Consider the following 16656-nt stretch of genomic DNA (forward strand, 5'->3'; position numbering starts at 1 on the left):
CTTCATTCTCCACAGAGTGTTGCAGCACTGCCTTCCTGACCATTGGATCTCACTGTAGATCTCATTCACCAGAACTGACTTTGCATGCTAGGACAGGCATGTCCCTTTCTCACTGTGGTATGCACTGGCTTTTCTCACCTAGTCTGGCTCACCTGTCAAAGCACTGTACCGGGATGTGGCCACTCTCACATACAAACAGCTACTTGGAGCCACAGGTGAGAGCTGGGTGTCCGGTGGGGACCACAGTTAGTATTCAAGATGATTGTCAATATCTTCAAACTCTTTATGGTGCCTAATGTGATGAAGGAGTGAACATAGAAATCTACAGCACATTACAGGCCCTTCCACAATGTTGTGCAGACCACATAACCTACCTTAGAAACTGCCTAGAATTTCCCTACTGCATAACCCTTTATTTTTCTAGGCTCTATGTATCAATTTAAGGGACTCTTACAAGACCCGATTGTATCTGCCTCTGCCACCTTCACTGGCAGTGCATTCCATGCACCCACCACTCTCTGTGTGGAAAAACTTGCCTCTGATATTCCTCTTGTACTATTTGCAAGCACCTTAAAACTATGTCCCGTCATGTTAGCCATTTCAGCTCTGGGAAGAAGCTTCTGACTATCCACACGATCAATGCCTCTCATCATCTTACACACGTCTATCAGGTCACCGCTCATCCTCTATTGCTCCAAGGAGAAAAGGCAAAGTTTGCTCAACCTATTCTCGTAAGGCATACTCTCTAATCCAGGCAACATCCTTGTAAATCTCCTCTGCACTCTCTCTATAGTATCCACATCCTTCCTGTAGTGAGGTGACCAGAACTGGACACAGTACTCCCAAGTGGAATCTAACTAAAGTCTTGTACAGCTGTAACATTACATCATAGCTCTTGAACTCAATCCCACGGTTGATGAAGGCCAACAAACCACATGCCTTCTTAACAGCACTGTCAAGCTGTGCAGCAGCTTTGAGTGTCCTATAGACAGACTCCGAGATCTCTCTAATCCTTCACAGTGCCAAGAGTCTTACCATTAATACTATATTCTGTCTCCAAATTTGACCTAATGAAATGCACTACCTCACACTTATTTGGGTTGAACTGCATCTGCCACTTCTCAGCCCAGTTCTGTATCCTATCAATATCACGCCGTAACCGCTGTCAACCCTCCAGACTATCCACAACACCCACTACTTTTGTCATCAGTAAACTTACTAACCTACCGTTCTACTTCCTCATGCAGGTCATTTATAAAAATCACAAAGATAGGTCCCAGAACAGATCCCTGCGGAACATCACTGGTCACTGACTTCTATGCAGAATACAAACTATATACAACCACCATTTGCCTTCTGTGAGCAAGCAGGGGGATGGGAACCAGTGCAAAGAGACAGAGGGGTGTAAAGTGAGGGTAGAAGCAAAAAGTACTAAGGAGAAGAGTAGAAGAGTGACAGGCCGACAAATCCAAGGCAAGCATTAAAAAGGGCCACTTTTCAACATAATTGTATAAGGGCTAAGAGAGTTGTAAAAGAGCGCCTGAAGGCTTTGTGTGTCAGTGCAAGGAGCATTCGTAATAAGGTGGATGAATTGAAAGTGCAGATTGTTATTAATGATTATGATATAGTTGGGATCACAGAGACATGGCTCCAGGGTGACCAAGGATGGGAGCTCAACGTTCAGGGATATTCAATATTCAGGAGGGATAGACATGAAGAAAGGGGAGGTGGGGTGGCGTTGCTGGTTAAAGAAGAGATTAATGCAATAGAAAGGAAGGACATAAGCCGGGAAGATGTGGAATCGATATGGGTAGAGCTGCGTAACACTAAGGGGCAGAAGACGCTGGTGGGAGTTGTGTACAGGCCACCTAACAGTAGTAGTGAGGTCGGAGATGGTATTAAACAGGAAATTAGAAATGTGTGCAATAAAGGAACAGCAGTTATAATGGGTGACTTCAATCTACGTGTAGATTGGGTGAACCAAATTGGTAAAGGTGCTGAGGAAGAGGATTTCTTGGAAAGTATGCGGGATGGTTTTTTGAACCAACATATCGAGGAACCAACTGGAGAGCAGGCTATTCTGGACTGGGTTTTGAGCAATGAGGAAGGGTTAATTAGCAATATTGTCGTGAGAGGCCCCTTGGGTAAGAGTGACCATAATATGGTGGAATTCTTCATTAAGATGGAGAGTGACATAGTTAATTCAGAAACAAAGGTTCTGAACTTAAAGAGGGGTAACTTTGAAGGTATGAGACGTGAATTAGCTAAGATAGACTGGCAAATGATACTTAAAGGATTGACGGTGGATATGCAATGGCAAGCATTTAAAGGTTGCATGGATGAACTACAACAATTGTTCATCCCAGTTTGGCAAAAGAATAAATCAAGGAAGGTAGTGCACCCGTGGCTGACAAGAGAAATTAGGGATAGTATCAATTCCAAAGAAGAAGCATACAAATTAGCCAGAGAAAGTGGCTCACCTGAGGACTGGGAGAAATTCAAAGTTCAGCAGAGGAGGACAAAGGGCTTAATTAGGAAGGGGAAAAAAGATTATGAGAGAAAACTGGCAGGGAACATAAAAACTGACTGTAAAAGCTTTTATAGAAATGTAAAAAGGAAAAGACTGGTAAAGACAAATGTAGGTCCCCTACAGACAGAAACAGGTGAATTGATTATGGGGAGCAAGGACATGGCAGACCAATTGAATAATTACTTTGGTTCTGTCTTCACTAAGGAGGACATAAATAATCTTCCAGAAATAGTAGGGGACAGAGGGTCCAGTGAGATGGAGGAACTGAGCGAAATACTTGTTAGTAGGGAAGTGGTGTTAGGTAAATTGAAGGGATTGAAGGCAGATAAATCCCCAGGGCCAGATGGTCTGCATCCTAGAGTGCTTAAGGAAGTAGCCCAAGAAATAGTGGATGCATTAGTGATAATTTTTCAAAACTCGTTAGATTCTGGACTAGTTCCTGAGGATTGGCTAATGTAACCCCACTTTTTAAAAAAGGAGGGAGAGAGAAACCGGGGAATTATAGACCGGTTAGCCTAACGTCGGTGGTGGGGAAACTGCTGGAGTCAGTTATCAAAGATGTGATAACAGCACATTTGGAAAGCGGTGAAATCATCGGACAAAGTCAGCATGGATTTGTGAAAGGAAAATCATGTCTGACGAATCTCATAGAATTTTTTGAGGATGTAACTAGTCGAGTGGATAGGGGAGAACCAGTGGATGTGGTATATTTGGATTTTCAAAAGGCTTTTGACAAGGTCCCACACAGGAGATTCGTGTGCAAATTTAAAGCACACGGTATTGGGGGTAAGGTATTGATGTGGATGGAGAATTGGTTAGCAGACAGGAAGCAAAGAGTGGGAATAAACGGGACCTTTTCAGAATGGCAGGCGGTGACTAGTGGGGTACCGCAAGGCTCAGTGCTGGGACCCCAGTTGTTTACAATATATAGTAATGACTTGGATGAGGGAATTAAATGCAGCATCTCCAAGTTTGCTGATGACATGAAGCTGGGTGGCAGTGTTAGCTGTGAGGAGGATGCTAAGAGGATGCAGAGTGACTTGGATAGGTTGGGTGAGTGGGCAAATTCATGGCAGATGCAATTTAATGTGGATAAATGTGATCCACTTTGGTGGCAAAAATAGGAAAACAGATTATTATCTGAATGGTGGCCGATTAGGAAAAGAGGAGGTGCAACGAGACCTGGGTGTCATTATACACCAGTCATTGAAAGTGGGCATGCAGGTACAGCAGGCGGTGAAAAAGGCGAATGGTATGCTGGCATTTATAGCGAGAGGATTCGAGTACAGGAGCAGGGAGGTACTACTGCAGTTGCACAAGGCCTTGGTGAGACCACACCTGGAGTATTGTGTGCAGTTTTGGTCCCCTAATCTGAGGAAAGACATCCTTGCCATAGAGGGAGTACAAAGAAGGTTCACCAGATTGATTCCTGGGATGGCAGGACTTTCATATGAAGAAAGATTGGATGAACTGGGCTTGTACTCGTTGGAATTTAGAAGATTGAGGGGGGATCTGATTGAAACGTATAAAATCCTAATGGAATTGGACAGGCTAGATGCAGGAAGATTGTTCCCGATGTTGGGGAAGTCCAGAACAAGGGGTCACAGTTTGAGGATAAAGGGGAAGCCTTTTAGGACCGAGATTAGGAAAAACTTCTTCACACAGAGAGTGGTGAATCTGTGGAATTCTCTGCCACAGGAAACAGTTGAGGCCAGTTCATTAGCTATATTTAAGAGGGAGTTAGATATGGCCCTTGTGACTACGGGGATCAGGGGGTATGGAGGGAAGGCTGGGGCGGGGTTCTGAGTTGGATGATCAGCCACGATCATAATAAATGGCGGTGCAGGCTCAAAGGGCCGAATGGCCTACTCCTGCACCTATTTTCTATGTTTCTATGTTTCTAAGCCAATTCTGAATCCACAAAGCGAGGTCTCCTTTGGGTTCCATGCCTCCTTACTTTCTGAATGAGCCTTGCATGGGAACCTTATCAAATGCCTTACTGAAATCCATATACACTACGTCCATTGCTCTACCCTCATCAATGTGTTTTGTTGCATCCTCAACGAATTCAATCAGGCTTGTAAGGCACAACCTGCCTTTGACAAAGCCATGCTGACTATTTCTAATCATATTATGCCTCTCCAGATGCTCATAAATCCTGCCTCTCAGAATCTATAATTTCCTGGGTTATCCCTACTCCCTTTCTTGAACAAGGGAACAACATTTGCAACCCTCCAATCCTCTGATACTTCTTCCGTCCCTATTGATGATATAAAGATCATCTCCAAAAGCTCAGCAATCTTCTCCCTCACTTTCCACAGTTATCTGGGATATATATTGTCCAGAACTGGTGACTTAACCAACTTAATGCTTTTGAAAAGCTTCAGCACATCCTCTTAATGTCTATATGCTCAAGTGTTTCAGTCCTCTAAGTCATCCCCACAATTGCCAGGGTCCTTTCCCCTAGTGAATACTGAAGCAAAGTATTTATTAAGTACCTCCGCTGCCTCCTCAGACTCCATGCACACGTCTCCACTATCGCACCTGATTAGTCCTATTCTCATATGGCTCATCCTCTTGCTCTTCACATACTAGTTGAATGCTTTGGGGTTTTCCTTACTCTTGCTTGCCAAGGCTTTCTCATGGCCCCTTCTAGCTCTCCTAATTTCATTCTTGCGCTCCTTCCTGACAACCATATAATTTTCTAGAACTCGAACAATACCTAGTTTCTTGAATCTTTTGTAAACTTTTCTTTTCTTCTTAACCAGATCCTTTGTACACCGTGATTCATTTACCCTACCATCCTTTCGCTGCCTCAGTGTGAAATCATTTTATTTTCACTTTTGGCATCTCCAAGCCTGAATGCTTGAAACTGCAGTGAGCAAAACAGTTCTCAATTGTTTTGCTGCTTATTTCTCGTCAGCTATCAATGACAAAAGTCACTGCATTTTGAACTCAAACATACGCAACTGATGCTATTTTAAAAACTGTTCAATCTAACCACGGTGTAGTGGCCACACAAGTACATGCAAATAACACTGGTTAGAAACTGTTTGGCAACAGTTTCCTGTCCCAATTAAGCAGCATAGTATGCCAAATAACGGAAGGGAATCCTGGCTGTTTTCTTCATTAGTTTTTTGTTCTTTAAACTTTGAAATTTGATGTATTTAGGGGCCAAATTTTTGGTACAAAACAGGTTGGTAAGACACTTAAATCCATTATACTGAAATCAATGCAATCGAAGATTTTTCAGTAATGTCAACAACAGAGTCATACAGCATGGATACAACTGTTCTGCCCAACTCATCCATGCTAACTCTGCTGCCCAGTGAGCTATTCCCATCTGCCTCTGTTTGGCTCCTAGTCCTCCACATGTCTCCAATCCACGTGCTTGTCTCGATAGATTTTGCATGTTCCTAATTTGCCGCCTCAACCACTATTACTAACAGCTCATCCCAAGTATGCACCATTATTTGTATGAAGAAGCAGCCCCAGATATCCAAAAGACCATAAAACAAAGGAGCAGAAGTCAGCCATTCAGTCCATTGAGTCTGCTCCACCATTTTATCATGATCCATTCTCCCATTTAGTCCCACTCCTCCACCTTCTCACCATAACCTTTGATGCCCTGGCTTCTCAGATACCTATCAATCTCTGCCTTAAATACACCCAGTGACTCGGCCTCCACTGCTGCCCGTGGCAACAAATTCCATAGATTCACCACCTTCTGACTAAAAAAAATTTCTTCGCATTTCTGTTCTGAATGGGCGCCCTTCAATCCTTAAGTCATGCCCCCTTGTACTAGACTCTCCCATCATGGGAAACAACTTTGCCACATCCACTCTGTCCATGTCTTTCAACATTCGAAATGTTTCTATGAGGTCTCCCCTCATTCTTCTAAACTCCAAGGAATACAGTCCAAGAGCGGACAAACATTCCTCATATGTTAACCCTCTCATACTCAGATTCATTCTAGTGAATCTTCTCTGTACCCTCTCCAACGTCAGCACATCCTTTCTTAAATAAGGAGACCAAAACTGCACACAGTACTCCAAGTGAGGTCTTACCAGTGCCTTATAGAGCCTCAACATCACATCCCTGCTCCTATACTCTGTTCCTCTAGAAATGAATGCCAACATTGCATTCGCCTTCTTCACCACCCACTCAACCTGGAGGTTAACCTTAAGGGTATCCTGCACGAGGACCCCCAAGTACCATTGCATCTCAGAACTTTGAATTCTCTCCCCATTTAAATAATAGTCTGATTTATTTCTTCTGCCAAAGTGCATAACCATACACTTTCCAACATTGTATTTCATTTGCCATTGCCACTTCTTTGCCTATTCTCCCAATCTATCCAAGTCTCTTTGCAGACTCTCCGTTTCCTCAGCACTACCGGCCCCTCCACCTATCTTTGTATCATCAGCAAACTTAGCCACAAAGCCATTTATTTCATAATCCAAATCGTTGATATACAAAGTAAAAAGAAGCAGCCCCAACAAGGACCCCTGTGGAACACCACTGGTAACCGGCAGCCAAGCAGAATGGGATCCCTTTATTCCCACTCTCTGTTTCCTGCCAATCAGCCAACGCTCTCTCCACGTATTAACTCTCCCATAATTCCTTGGGCTTTTATCTTGTTTAGCAGCCTCGTGTGGCACCTTGTCAAAGGCCTTCTGAAAATCCAAATATACAACATCCACTGCATCTCCCTTGTCTAGCCTACTGGTAATTTCCTCAAAGAATTGTAATAGGTTTGTCAAGCAGGATTTTCCTTTAAGGAATCCATGCTGAGTTCTGCCTATCTTGTCATATGCCTCCAGGTACTCTGTAACCTCATCCTTGACAATCGACCCCAACAACTTCCCAACCACCGATGTCAAGCTAACAGGTCTATAATTTCCTTTTTGCTTCCTTGCCCCCTTCTTAAATAGCGGAGTGACATTTGCAATCTTCCAGTCCACCGGAACCATGCCAGAATCTATTGACTTTTGAAAGATCATTGCTAATGCCTCCGCATATCCCTTTAAAGTCTCTTCTGATAATAAACCTGTACCGTCTTGGTTTGTAGCAATCCCTTCCTTAAGGGAAAAAGGCTGTGCTTTCACCGCCTCTATTTCCCTCAGGATCTTGTATACCTCTATCAAGTCACTCTCACTCTCCTACATTACAGATAGTGAGATCCTCATCTACACAACCTGTCACTGTAGCTCAGTCCCATACATCCAGGTAACACCCTGGTAAATCATCTGCATTCCTTCTAGTAACATCTTCCCTATAACAGTGCAACCAAAATTGTACGCAATACTCAATGTGCGGCCTTACCTACAGCTTTTAACTGCAACATAACTTCCCAATTCACATCTTCAGTGCCTTGACTGAAGGCAAGTATGCCAAATTCCACCTTCACTACCCTATCACCTGCGATGTGGCTTTCAGTGAACAATGCACTTGCACTCCTAGATCCCTCAGTTCCATAACACTCCCTCGAGCCCTCCCATTCACTGGATTGAGCTCCCAAAATGCAATACCTCATGTTTTACTGGATTAAAAGTTTTTTTTGGCACTGCAATGGAATGAAGTTGATCTGATGCAAAGTTCTGGTTTTCTGTATGACATTCTGCAGAAACTGATGTTCGTTTTTTCTGTAATATTCTCAATGTTTTTCTTACTATAATTGCTGACCATATGTGGGGCCATTACTGCAATGTCTCAAGTTCAATTCAGTAACAAAATATTCTTAACATTAATTTCATGTAATCATTTGTGTAACTTTGTTTAAACTTGTACAGGGGAAAAAAGGGTTACTATAGTGGTTAGCAAGAAAGTCTATTAAAGCTTATAGTGGGTTCTAGAACACCTAGAAAAATGGACTGAAAATTTTTAATGCAGACAACTGTGAGGTATTCCATTTTGGGTAGGTCTTACACTGTGAACAGTAAGGCACGGAGGAGTGTGGTAAAATAGGGGGATCTGGGAATACAATCCTTGAAAGTGGTTTCGCGGGTAGATGGGGTTGTAAGGAAAAAATTTCTGCACATTGGCCTTCATAAACCAACGTTTTAAGTACAGGAGATGAGATGTTATGTTGAAGTTGTATTAGACATTGGTGAGACCTGATTTGGAGTATTATGTGCAGTTTTGGTCACCTACCTACAGGAAAGCCGTTAATAAGATTGAAATAATACAAAGCAACTTTACAAGGATGTTTCCAGGACCTGAAGACCATAAGATGTCGGGGCAGAATTAGTCCATTTGGCCAGTCGAGTCTTCTCCACCATTTCATCATGCCTATCCATTTTTCATCTCAACCCAAATCTATTTTCCTGCCATAATCCCTTCATAACCTTTCCAATCATGAATCTATCAACCTCTGCCTTGGATATACGTAATAATTTTGCCTCCACAGCTGCCTGTGGCAAAGTAACAGGACTCTCTGGCTAAAGAAATTCCTCCTTGTCTCCTCCTCATGTCCTTAACAAATGACTCCAAAAGCTTCCCAACTACTCAGGTTAGACTAACTGGCCTATAATTTCCTTTCTTCTGCCTCCCTCCCTTCTTGAAGATTAGAGTGACACTTAAGATTTTCTAGTCTTCCGGAACTATTCCAGAATCTAGTAATTATTGAAAGGTCATTACTAATGCATCCGCAATCTCTTCAGCCTCCTCTTTCAGAACCCTGGGGTGTATACCTTTTGGGCCCTGTGACTTATCTACCTTCAGACCTTTCAGTTTCCCAGGTACCTTCTCCCTAGTCACAGTAACTTCACATACTTCATGTCCTCCGACACCTGGATTTTTTTCCATCATACTGCTACTGTCTTCCACAGTGGAGACTGGCATAAAATGTTCATTAAGTTCATCTGCCATTTGCTTGTCCGCATTATTAGCTCTCCATCTTTGTTTTCCAACAGTCTGATATCCACTCTTCAACATTATTGGCTAGCTTACTTTCATTTACCTCTTCAATGACTTTTTAGTTGCCTACTGTTGGTATTTAAAAACTTCATAATCCTCTAGCTTCCCACTAGTTTTGCTCTGTTATATGCCCTCTCTTTGGCTTTTCTGTTGGCTTTGACTTCTCTTGTTAGTCATGAATGTGTCATCTTTCCTTCAGAATACTTCTTCCTCTTTGCAATGTATATATTCTGTGCCTTCCGAATTGCTTCCAAAAATTCTAGCCACTGTTGTTCTGCCGTCATCCCTGCCAGTGTTCTTTTCCAATCAATACAAACTAACTCCTCCTTCATGCCTCTGTAATTCCCTTTACTCCACTGTAATACTGATACATCTGACATTATATTATACATTAGCTTCTTCTCAAATTTCAGAGTGAATTCGATCATATTATGATCACTTGCCCCTAAGTGTTTGTTTACCTTAAGTTCTCTAATCAATTCTGATTTATTGCACAAAACCCAACGCAGAATTGCTGATCCCCTAGTAGGTTCAACCACGAGCTGCTCAGAAAAGCCATCTCGCTGGCATTCTAGAAACTCTTGGAATCCAGCACTAATCTGATTTTTTTTTTCCCCAATCTACCGGCCTATTAAAATCCCCCATGTCTAATATAACATTGACCTTTTGACATGTAGTTTCTGTCTCCCATTGTAACTTGTAGACCACATCCTTACTGCTATTTGGGGATCTGTATATAACTCCCAGCAGGTTCTTATTACCTTGCAGTTCTTTAGTTCTACCCACAATGATTCAACACCTTCTGGCTTCTAATGATTTAATTTCATTTCATTATTTACCAACAGAACAACACCACCCTCTTTGCCTTCCTACCTGTCCTTTCGATACAAAGTATATTCTTGGAAATTAAGCTCCCAGCTATACACTTATTTCAACCATGATTCAGTGATGCCTACAACATTGTACATGCCAATCTGTAACTATGCTACAAGTCATTGACCTTATTCCATATACTGCGCGCATTCAAATATAAAACCTTCAGTCCTATGTTCAACCTTCTCAATTTTATTCATATTTTACATTGCAACTCATCCTGTTGACTGCAATTTTGCCCTATCATCAAACTCTTTGCTCGGAGCCTTTGTTTGTTAACCATCTACGGTACATCTTCAGCTCTGTCACTCCAGTTCCCATCTCACTGCCAGATTAGTTTAAACCCACCTGAACAACTCACCCAACCTGCCTGCAAGGGTATTGGACCCCCTTGGGTTCAGGGGTTATCTGTCCCTTTTGTTTAGGTCATACCTTCCCCAGAAGAGACCCCAATAATCCATAAATCTGAACCCCTGCCTCCTGCACCAATTCCTCAGCCACGTATTCATCTGCCAAATCATGCTATACTTGCCCTCACCGGCACGTGGCACAGACAGCGATCCAGAGAATACTCTTCCGGAGGTTCTGTTTCTCAGCTTTCTATCTAGCTCCCTGAAATCTCCCTTCAGGACCTCCTCACCTTGACTACCTATGTCATTGGTATCAATATGTACAATGACTAATGGCTGCTCACCCTCGCCTTTGAGAATGCAATGGGCCAGATTTGAGACAGCCCTAATCCTGGCATCTGGGAGGCAACATACCTCACCCAAGCTTGATGAGCCAAAGCCACTCTAAAGACTGGCACAGTCACAAGAATGGCCGCTAACTTCCATTTGAATTATTTTTTATTGGCCCTTTCTAATGAATCCCTCTTGCTGATTGGTCACTCCTAAACTTAGAGAAACTGCTGCAAACTCTGCCTTTAGAATCTTGATCACCTTCCTGATTTTAAAAACTAGCTCATTTTATACACCCCTGATGTGGATTTACCAACTAAGAGAAAACTGGCTTGAAGCTCTGGTTTTTAAATCTTGAACGTGGACCTGTCTGAAAGGTATCTCTTTTTACATACTGCCTCTTGCTGATTGGTGTCTCCTCAACTCAGAGAAACTATCGCTAAATTCTACCTTTAAAGTCTCGACCACTGTCCTGATTTAAAAAGTAGCTCTTCGTACACACCCCTGATGTGGATTGTCCAACTCCGTTCTGATGTTTGATCTGAACAAAGACCTGAGTTATAGGAAAAGTTTGAGTAGTTTGGGACTTTATTCCCTAGAACGTAGAAGACTGAGGGAAGATTTGACAGAAATATGCAGAATTATGAGGAGTATACAAAATTACAAGGCACGTGCAAGCAGGCTTTTCAACTGAGTTTGGTGAGATAACAATTAGAGGTCATAGGTTGAGGGTAAATGGTGAAATCTTTAAGGAGAACATGGGGGGAACTTCATTCAGAGGGTGGTGAGAGTTTGGAACAAGCTGCCAGGCAAGTGGGGTCGATGTGGGGTCAATTTCAATTTTTAAAGACAAATTTGGATAAGTACATGGATGACAGGAGTATTGGGGCTATGGTCCAGGAGCAGATTAATGGTTTGGCACCAACTAGATGGGCTGAAGGGCCTGTTTCTATGCTGTATTGTTCAATGACTCTATCTTGATTATTAACCTTATAATTGTCCTCCCATCACAAGCCAGGGTGAACTTCATTTCAAGCATCAAAAATAATAATTTGAAGTATCTGATCTAAAACGCTGCATTTTTAGTGTAACATTTAGAATTAATCTAATGTGCTTTCTACATATTTAGTCTTTTGCTTTCGTCAAAAAAGTTAAAAGAAAAACAATTAAATGAGATTTATTATTGAACTTTTAGTTGTGAATTCTGCTTACTGTATGCAGACTGAGTCACTTAATCCCTCATAATCTTGTCTGCTCCCCTTCCCCAATCAGTTTGAACTGATTGTTTTTCTTCCTTTTCATACCCCTATCACACCAATTCTCTTCGCATGTTCAAAAGAGCTATTGCCAGTTGTAACCCCTTCCACAATCAACAACACCCCCCCCATCCCACCTGTATATTTTTCTTCCCTCCACTGACTTCTTAACTATAAATTCCAAAGTTGATGGCTCCATCACTAACTCAAAACACTCAATTTCCCAACAATCCCCCATGGATGGAGCTTAGAATCTTTTCATAGTCTTTTATTTTATTAACAGAAAAGGGCTAGCCAAATTAGTGATATTTTGAGCTGGATATGAAATATTTTTCATTTGGGAATGACAGCAGGTTGGTAGCTTGCTGGTTTATGTTAAATGAGGCTTGGGACTCAGTAAAGTTTACCCGTTCCGGCACAGAAACATTACAGTACCTCCTAGCCGTCTTAAGTAATTTCAAATACACATTTGTGCCTATTTTTCCCTATTTTATTTATCAGATAGCCCTGAGACACGTCATAATTTTCCTTAGAATTCCACCTTCCTAGACTGCAATGTGCAACTTCACAGATGTTAGCAGCTCTGCATTACCTCTCCAACGTTATTCTTTTATAAATGAAATAATAATCATTCTATCCCAATAGAAATTGCTTCAAAGTACTCTGGAAGAAAAATTGGTTTTATTTTCTATTAGACTCCAAAAAGTATGTCTGCCAAGGCAGCATAGGCCGTGCTTTGAACTGAGCTCCAGTACTCCAGTAGTCCATGGAGGTTAATAACGTTGCACAGAGATACCTACATCATCTAAATCATCATCATACCTAAATCATCTCCAAGCATAATTTTTTCATAATGGCTTTTGTTTTTAATTTTTTGACAGCTCGAATTACTTCTTTACAAGAAGAATTGAAATCAGTAAAACTTAACCTTTCCAAATCAGAGATGGAAAAGAAGCAAGCACAAGAGAAACTTAGTAATTTGGAGAAGGTACTAATGCATAATTAAGATAATATCTGTGAAAAGATATTAGCTTGAAATACTTTTTCTCACTACAGATGTTGACAACGGATTGAAGATTTTCAGCATCTAAATATTTTTTCATTTCTGCTAATATCCATGATTGTTACTTGAGCATATTGGTATTTGGTTTCCATTTATTCTTTAACATGTTTGTTTCCATCTTATTCAAAGATTGCTGATATCTATAGTTATTCAGTTCACAAGAAACAGATGAGTGCCTTTATAAGTGCTGGATATCTAAGATTATAAACACAAATTGTCTTTCCTAAGTGTTTGTCTTATAAAGTCTTTCCTTGGTCAAAATTAATATTAGATGCTTTTAAGACCATAAGACATAGGAGCAGAACTAGGCTATTTGGCCCATCGAGTCTGCTCCGCCATTCAATCATGGCTGATAATTTTTTTTCCCCTCCTCAGGCCCACTCTCTGGCCTTCACTCCGTTGTCGTTGATGCCATATCCAATCAAGAATCTATCAAGCTTTAACTACACCCAACAATCTGGCCTCCACAGTTGCCTGTGGTAATAAGTTCCACAAATTCACCACCTTCTGGCTAAAGAAATTTCTCCACATCTCTATCGTAAATGGACGTCCCTCTATCCTAAGCTGTGCCCTCTTGTCCTACACTCCTCTTCCATGGGAAACAGCCTTTCCACATCTACTCTGTCTAGGCCTTTCAAGATTGGAAATGTTTTAATGAGATCCCCCCCCCCCCCCATCCTTCTGAATTCCAGCGAGTACAGACCCAGAGCCATCAAATGGTTCCTCATAGGATAACCCTTTCATTCCTGGAGTCATCCTTGTGAGCCCCCTCTGAACCCTCTCCAATCTTTTCTAAGCACATCTTTTCTAAGATGAGCCCAAACTATTCACAATATAAGGCCTCATCAGTGCCTTATAAATCCTCAGCATCACATCCCTGCTCTTGTATTCTGGACCTCTTCAAATGAATGCTAATGTTGCATTTGCCTTCTTCACCACCGAATATTTGCAAATTAATCTTTCGGGTGTTCTTCACAAGAACTCCCATGTCCTAGATTTTTGGATGTTCTCCCCATTTAGAAAGTGGTCTGCACATTTATTTTTACTACCAAAGTGCATGACCATGCATTTTCCAGCATTGTAGTTCATTTCCCCTAAATTATTTATTGCAGTGTGGGAGGATGGGCAGTCCTGTGCAATGACTACGAAGAGGTACACCATATGACCTAAAAAATATTGTTTATTTTCTCTTGTGCGAAGGCATGTGCCTTCATCCTGTCCTCTGCACTTTAGTTGTGATTCCAGTTGTGGAAACCGAAAGTGCTGAAAATATTCAGCAGTTGAGGCACCAACTCAGGATATTGGCTTTATATATCAGCTCTGTTCTTTCATTACATGTGTTGTCTGACCTGCTGAGTCTTGCCCAATTTTTACTTGAGATTCACAGCATTAGTGTTATTTTAATTCTTTGTTGTTATGGAAGTGTTTTTGTCATCTCCCTTTTTTTAAACTACAAAGGTCATCAGTTTAGCAATTTTAATCCATTATATTCAAAACATATAATTTTTTTTTGTTACTTTTCCATTGTAGGAAAAGAATAACCTGGAAATCGATGCAAATTACAAACAAAAAATGTTACAGCAGCGACTGGACCAAGAGGTCGCAGAGCACAAAGAAACCAAAGCACGATTGGCAGATGAGTATGAATCCATCGAAGAAGCAAGATCTGCAGCCATGAGTGGTTAGTGCCTGCTTGGACTATTTGTCAAATAAGTGGATTCAAAGAACTAGATGTAGGTTCTACAGTCAACTTTACTGAATAGCAGCATGTATTCTGAGCCTTCCAAATCGTCAAATTTCTATTTAGTGAATGGTTTCACATTTGTGGTGCTACATTGGCCTCAACATACACTATAATTAATAAGTATGTCTTGATAAAACCCATTATTTGAAAATTATTTCAATTATACTGTGAAATGTTTGACAGATTTGACCACGTGTGAAATTATGGAGGTTTCAATTCCAATTACTTGACTAATAAACATAGACCCTGTAACTTTTGTAAAGTTCCAAACATCTTTGTAGAATTCAGCACCTCAGCTAAAGTGATTTTTACCAGTCATTCAAGTTTCTGTTTTATAAGAACTTAAGAACATCAGAAATAGGAGCAGGAGTAGGCCATCCGGCCCATCGAGCCTGCCCTGCCATTCAATAAGATCATGGCTGATCTGTCCGTAAGCTCAGCTCCATCTTCCTGCCTTTTCCCCATAACCCTTAATTCCCCTACTATATAAAAATCTATCTAACTGTATCTTAACTATATCTAGTGAAGAAGCCTCAACTGTTTTATCTGCTGGATACTTGTGCTGTTTTATTTTTCTGACATCTTAAAATCACAACCCTTGAAAATATAGCCAGTAGGATATTTATAATATCCTAAAATACCTGGAGTTTCAAACTGGTTTGCTGTGTTTCAGAAATGGATAACAAGTTGAGAGAAGAGAGGTTGTCCAAGCAAAGAGCCGAGAATCAGGTGATGGAAATTGAGAAGCAGCGGTCGATGCTGGATGTGGATTTAAAGCAGTATAAACAAAAAGTGGAGCAGCTCAGTAAGCAGAAGGAAAGGTTGGAAGAAGAGGTGAGAAAATTTTATTTAAATCATCTCTTCTGGAGATTTAGTTTTCAGTATTTATTGGAACGTTAGATTCTAACAGGAAAAAGTAACAAAACCAAAGGTAAAATTTTAAACAGAAGAGATTCTGCAGATGCTGGAAATCTTGAGCAACACACACAAAGGTAAAATTGTCATGAGCAGAGAAACTTGATCTTGAACAAATAACATGGACCATTTTCATATAAACTTGTAATATGTTACATTAATTTTATTTATTCAACATACGTTTGAGGTTTGTTATTTAATCAATCATCTTGTTTCTGTTATAGAAACTTTCAACATGGAAAGGCACAAAGCTTTCCAAGATGGTGCTTTTTTAAAAAAAAAGGGTTGGGGGGGGCGGGGGAGTATTTAAGAAAGTTTCAACAAGACCAAAGATTTCTTTACCACTGATCCTCAATAATAAGTAAACTGCTTTGGATACTGTTGGGATGGTATGACCTACCGAGGGAATCTGCAATGACTCTGGTCCTGAGTCTGGCTCTGTGGCTCAGAAGGTAATTGGGGAGAAGAGGAATGCAGTAGTGACAGAGGAATCCATTGCTAGAGGAGCAGATAGGAGGGTGAACAGCCAGAAGTCATGGTACATATTAGTACCAATGACATAGGAAGGAAAGGAATGAGGCCCTAGAGAGAGAATACAGGTTTCCCCTGCTATCCAAGAGTGGAGGGTTCCTATGAAACCTTTCGTTTTATATGGAAAAAATTTTTGCACGTTCCCA

General features: G+C 41.1%; 1 protein-coding gene across 2 annotated transcripts in view; it reads left to right on the top strand.

The window, feature by feature from the left end:
* Window positions 1–16656, top strand: part of rock1 (Rho-associated, coiled-coil containing protein kinase 1) — a 184861-nt gene that overhangs the window by 109778 nt on the left and 58427 nt on the right. For both annotated transcript variants that reach the window (XR_010019714.1, XM_063062743.1), the window contains exons 17-19: window positions 13139–13245; window positions 14851–15001; window positions 15738–15898. Coding sequence is in view for 1 of the 2 variants with exons in the window: in XM_063062743.1 (XP_062918813.1) it covers window positions 13139–13245; window positions 14851–15001; window positions 15738–15898 (419 nt within the window). In the remaining variant the exon portion in view is untranslated. The remainder of the gene's footprint in view (window positions 1–13138; window positions 13246–14850; window positions 15002–15737; window positions 15899–16656) is intronic.

Source organism: Mobula hypostoma, chromosome 1, assembly GCF_963921235.1.
Source record: "Mobula hypostoma chromosome 1, sMobHyp1.1, whole genome shotgun sequence".
Lineage (NCBI taxonomy): Eukaryota > Metazoa > Chordata > Chondrichthyes > Myliobatiformes > Myliobatidae > Mobula > Mobula hypostoma.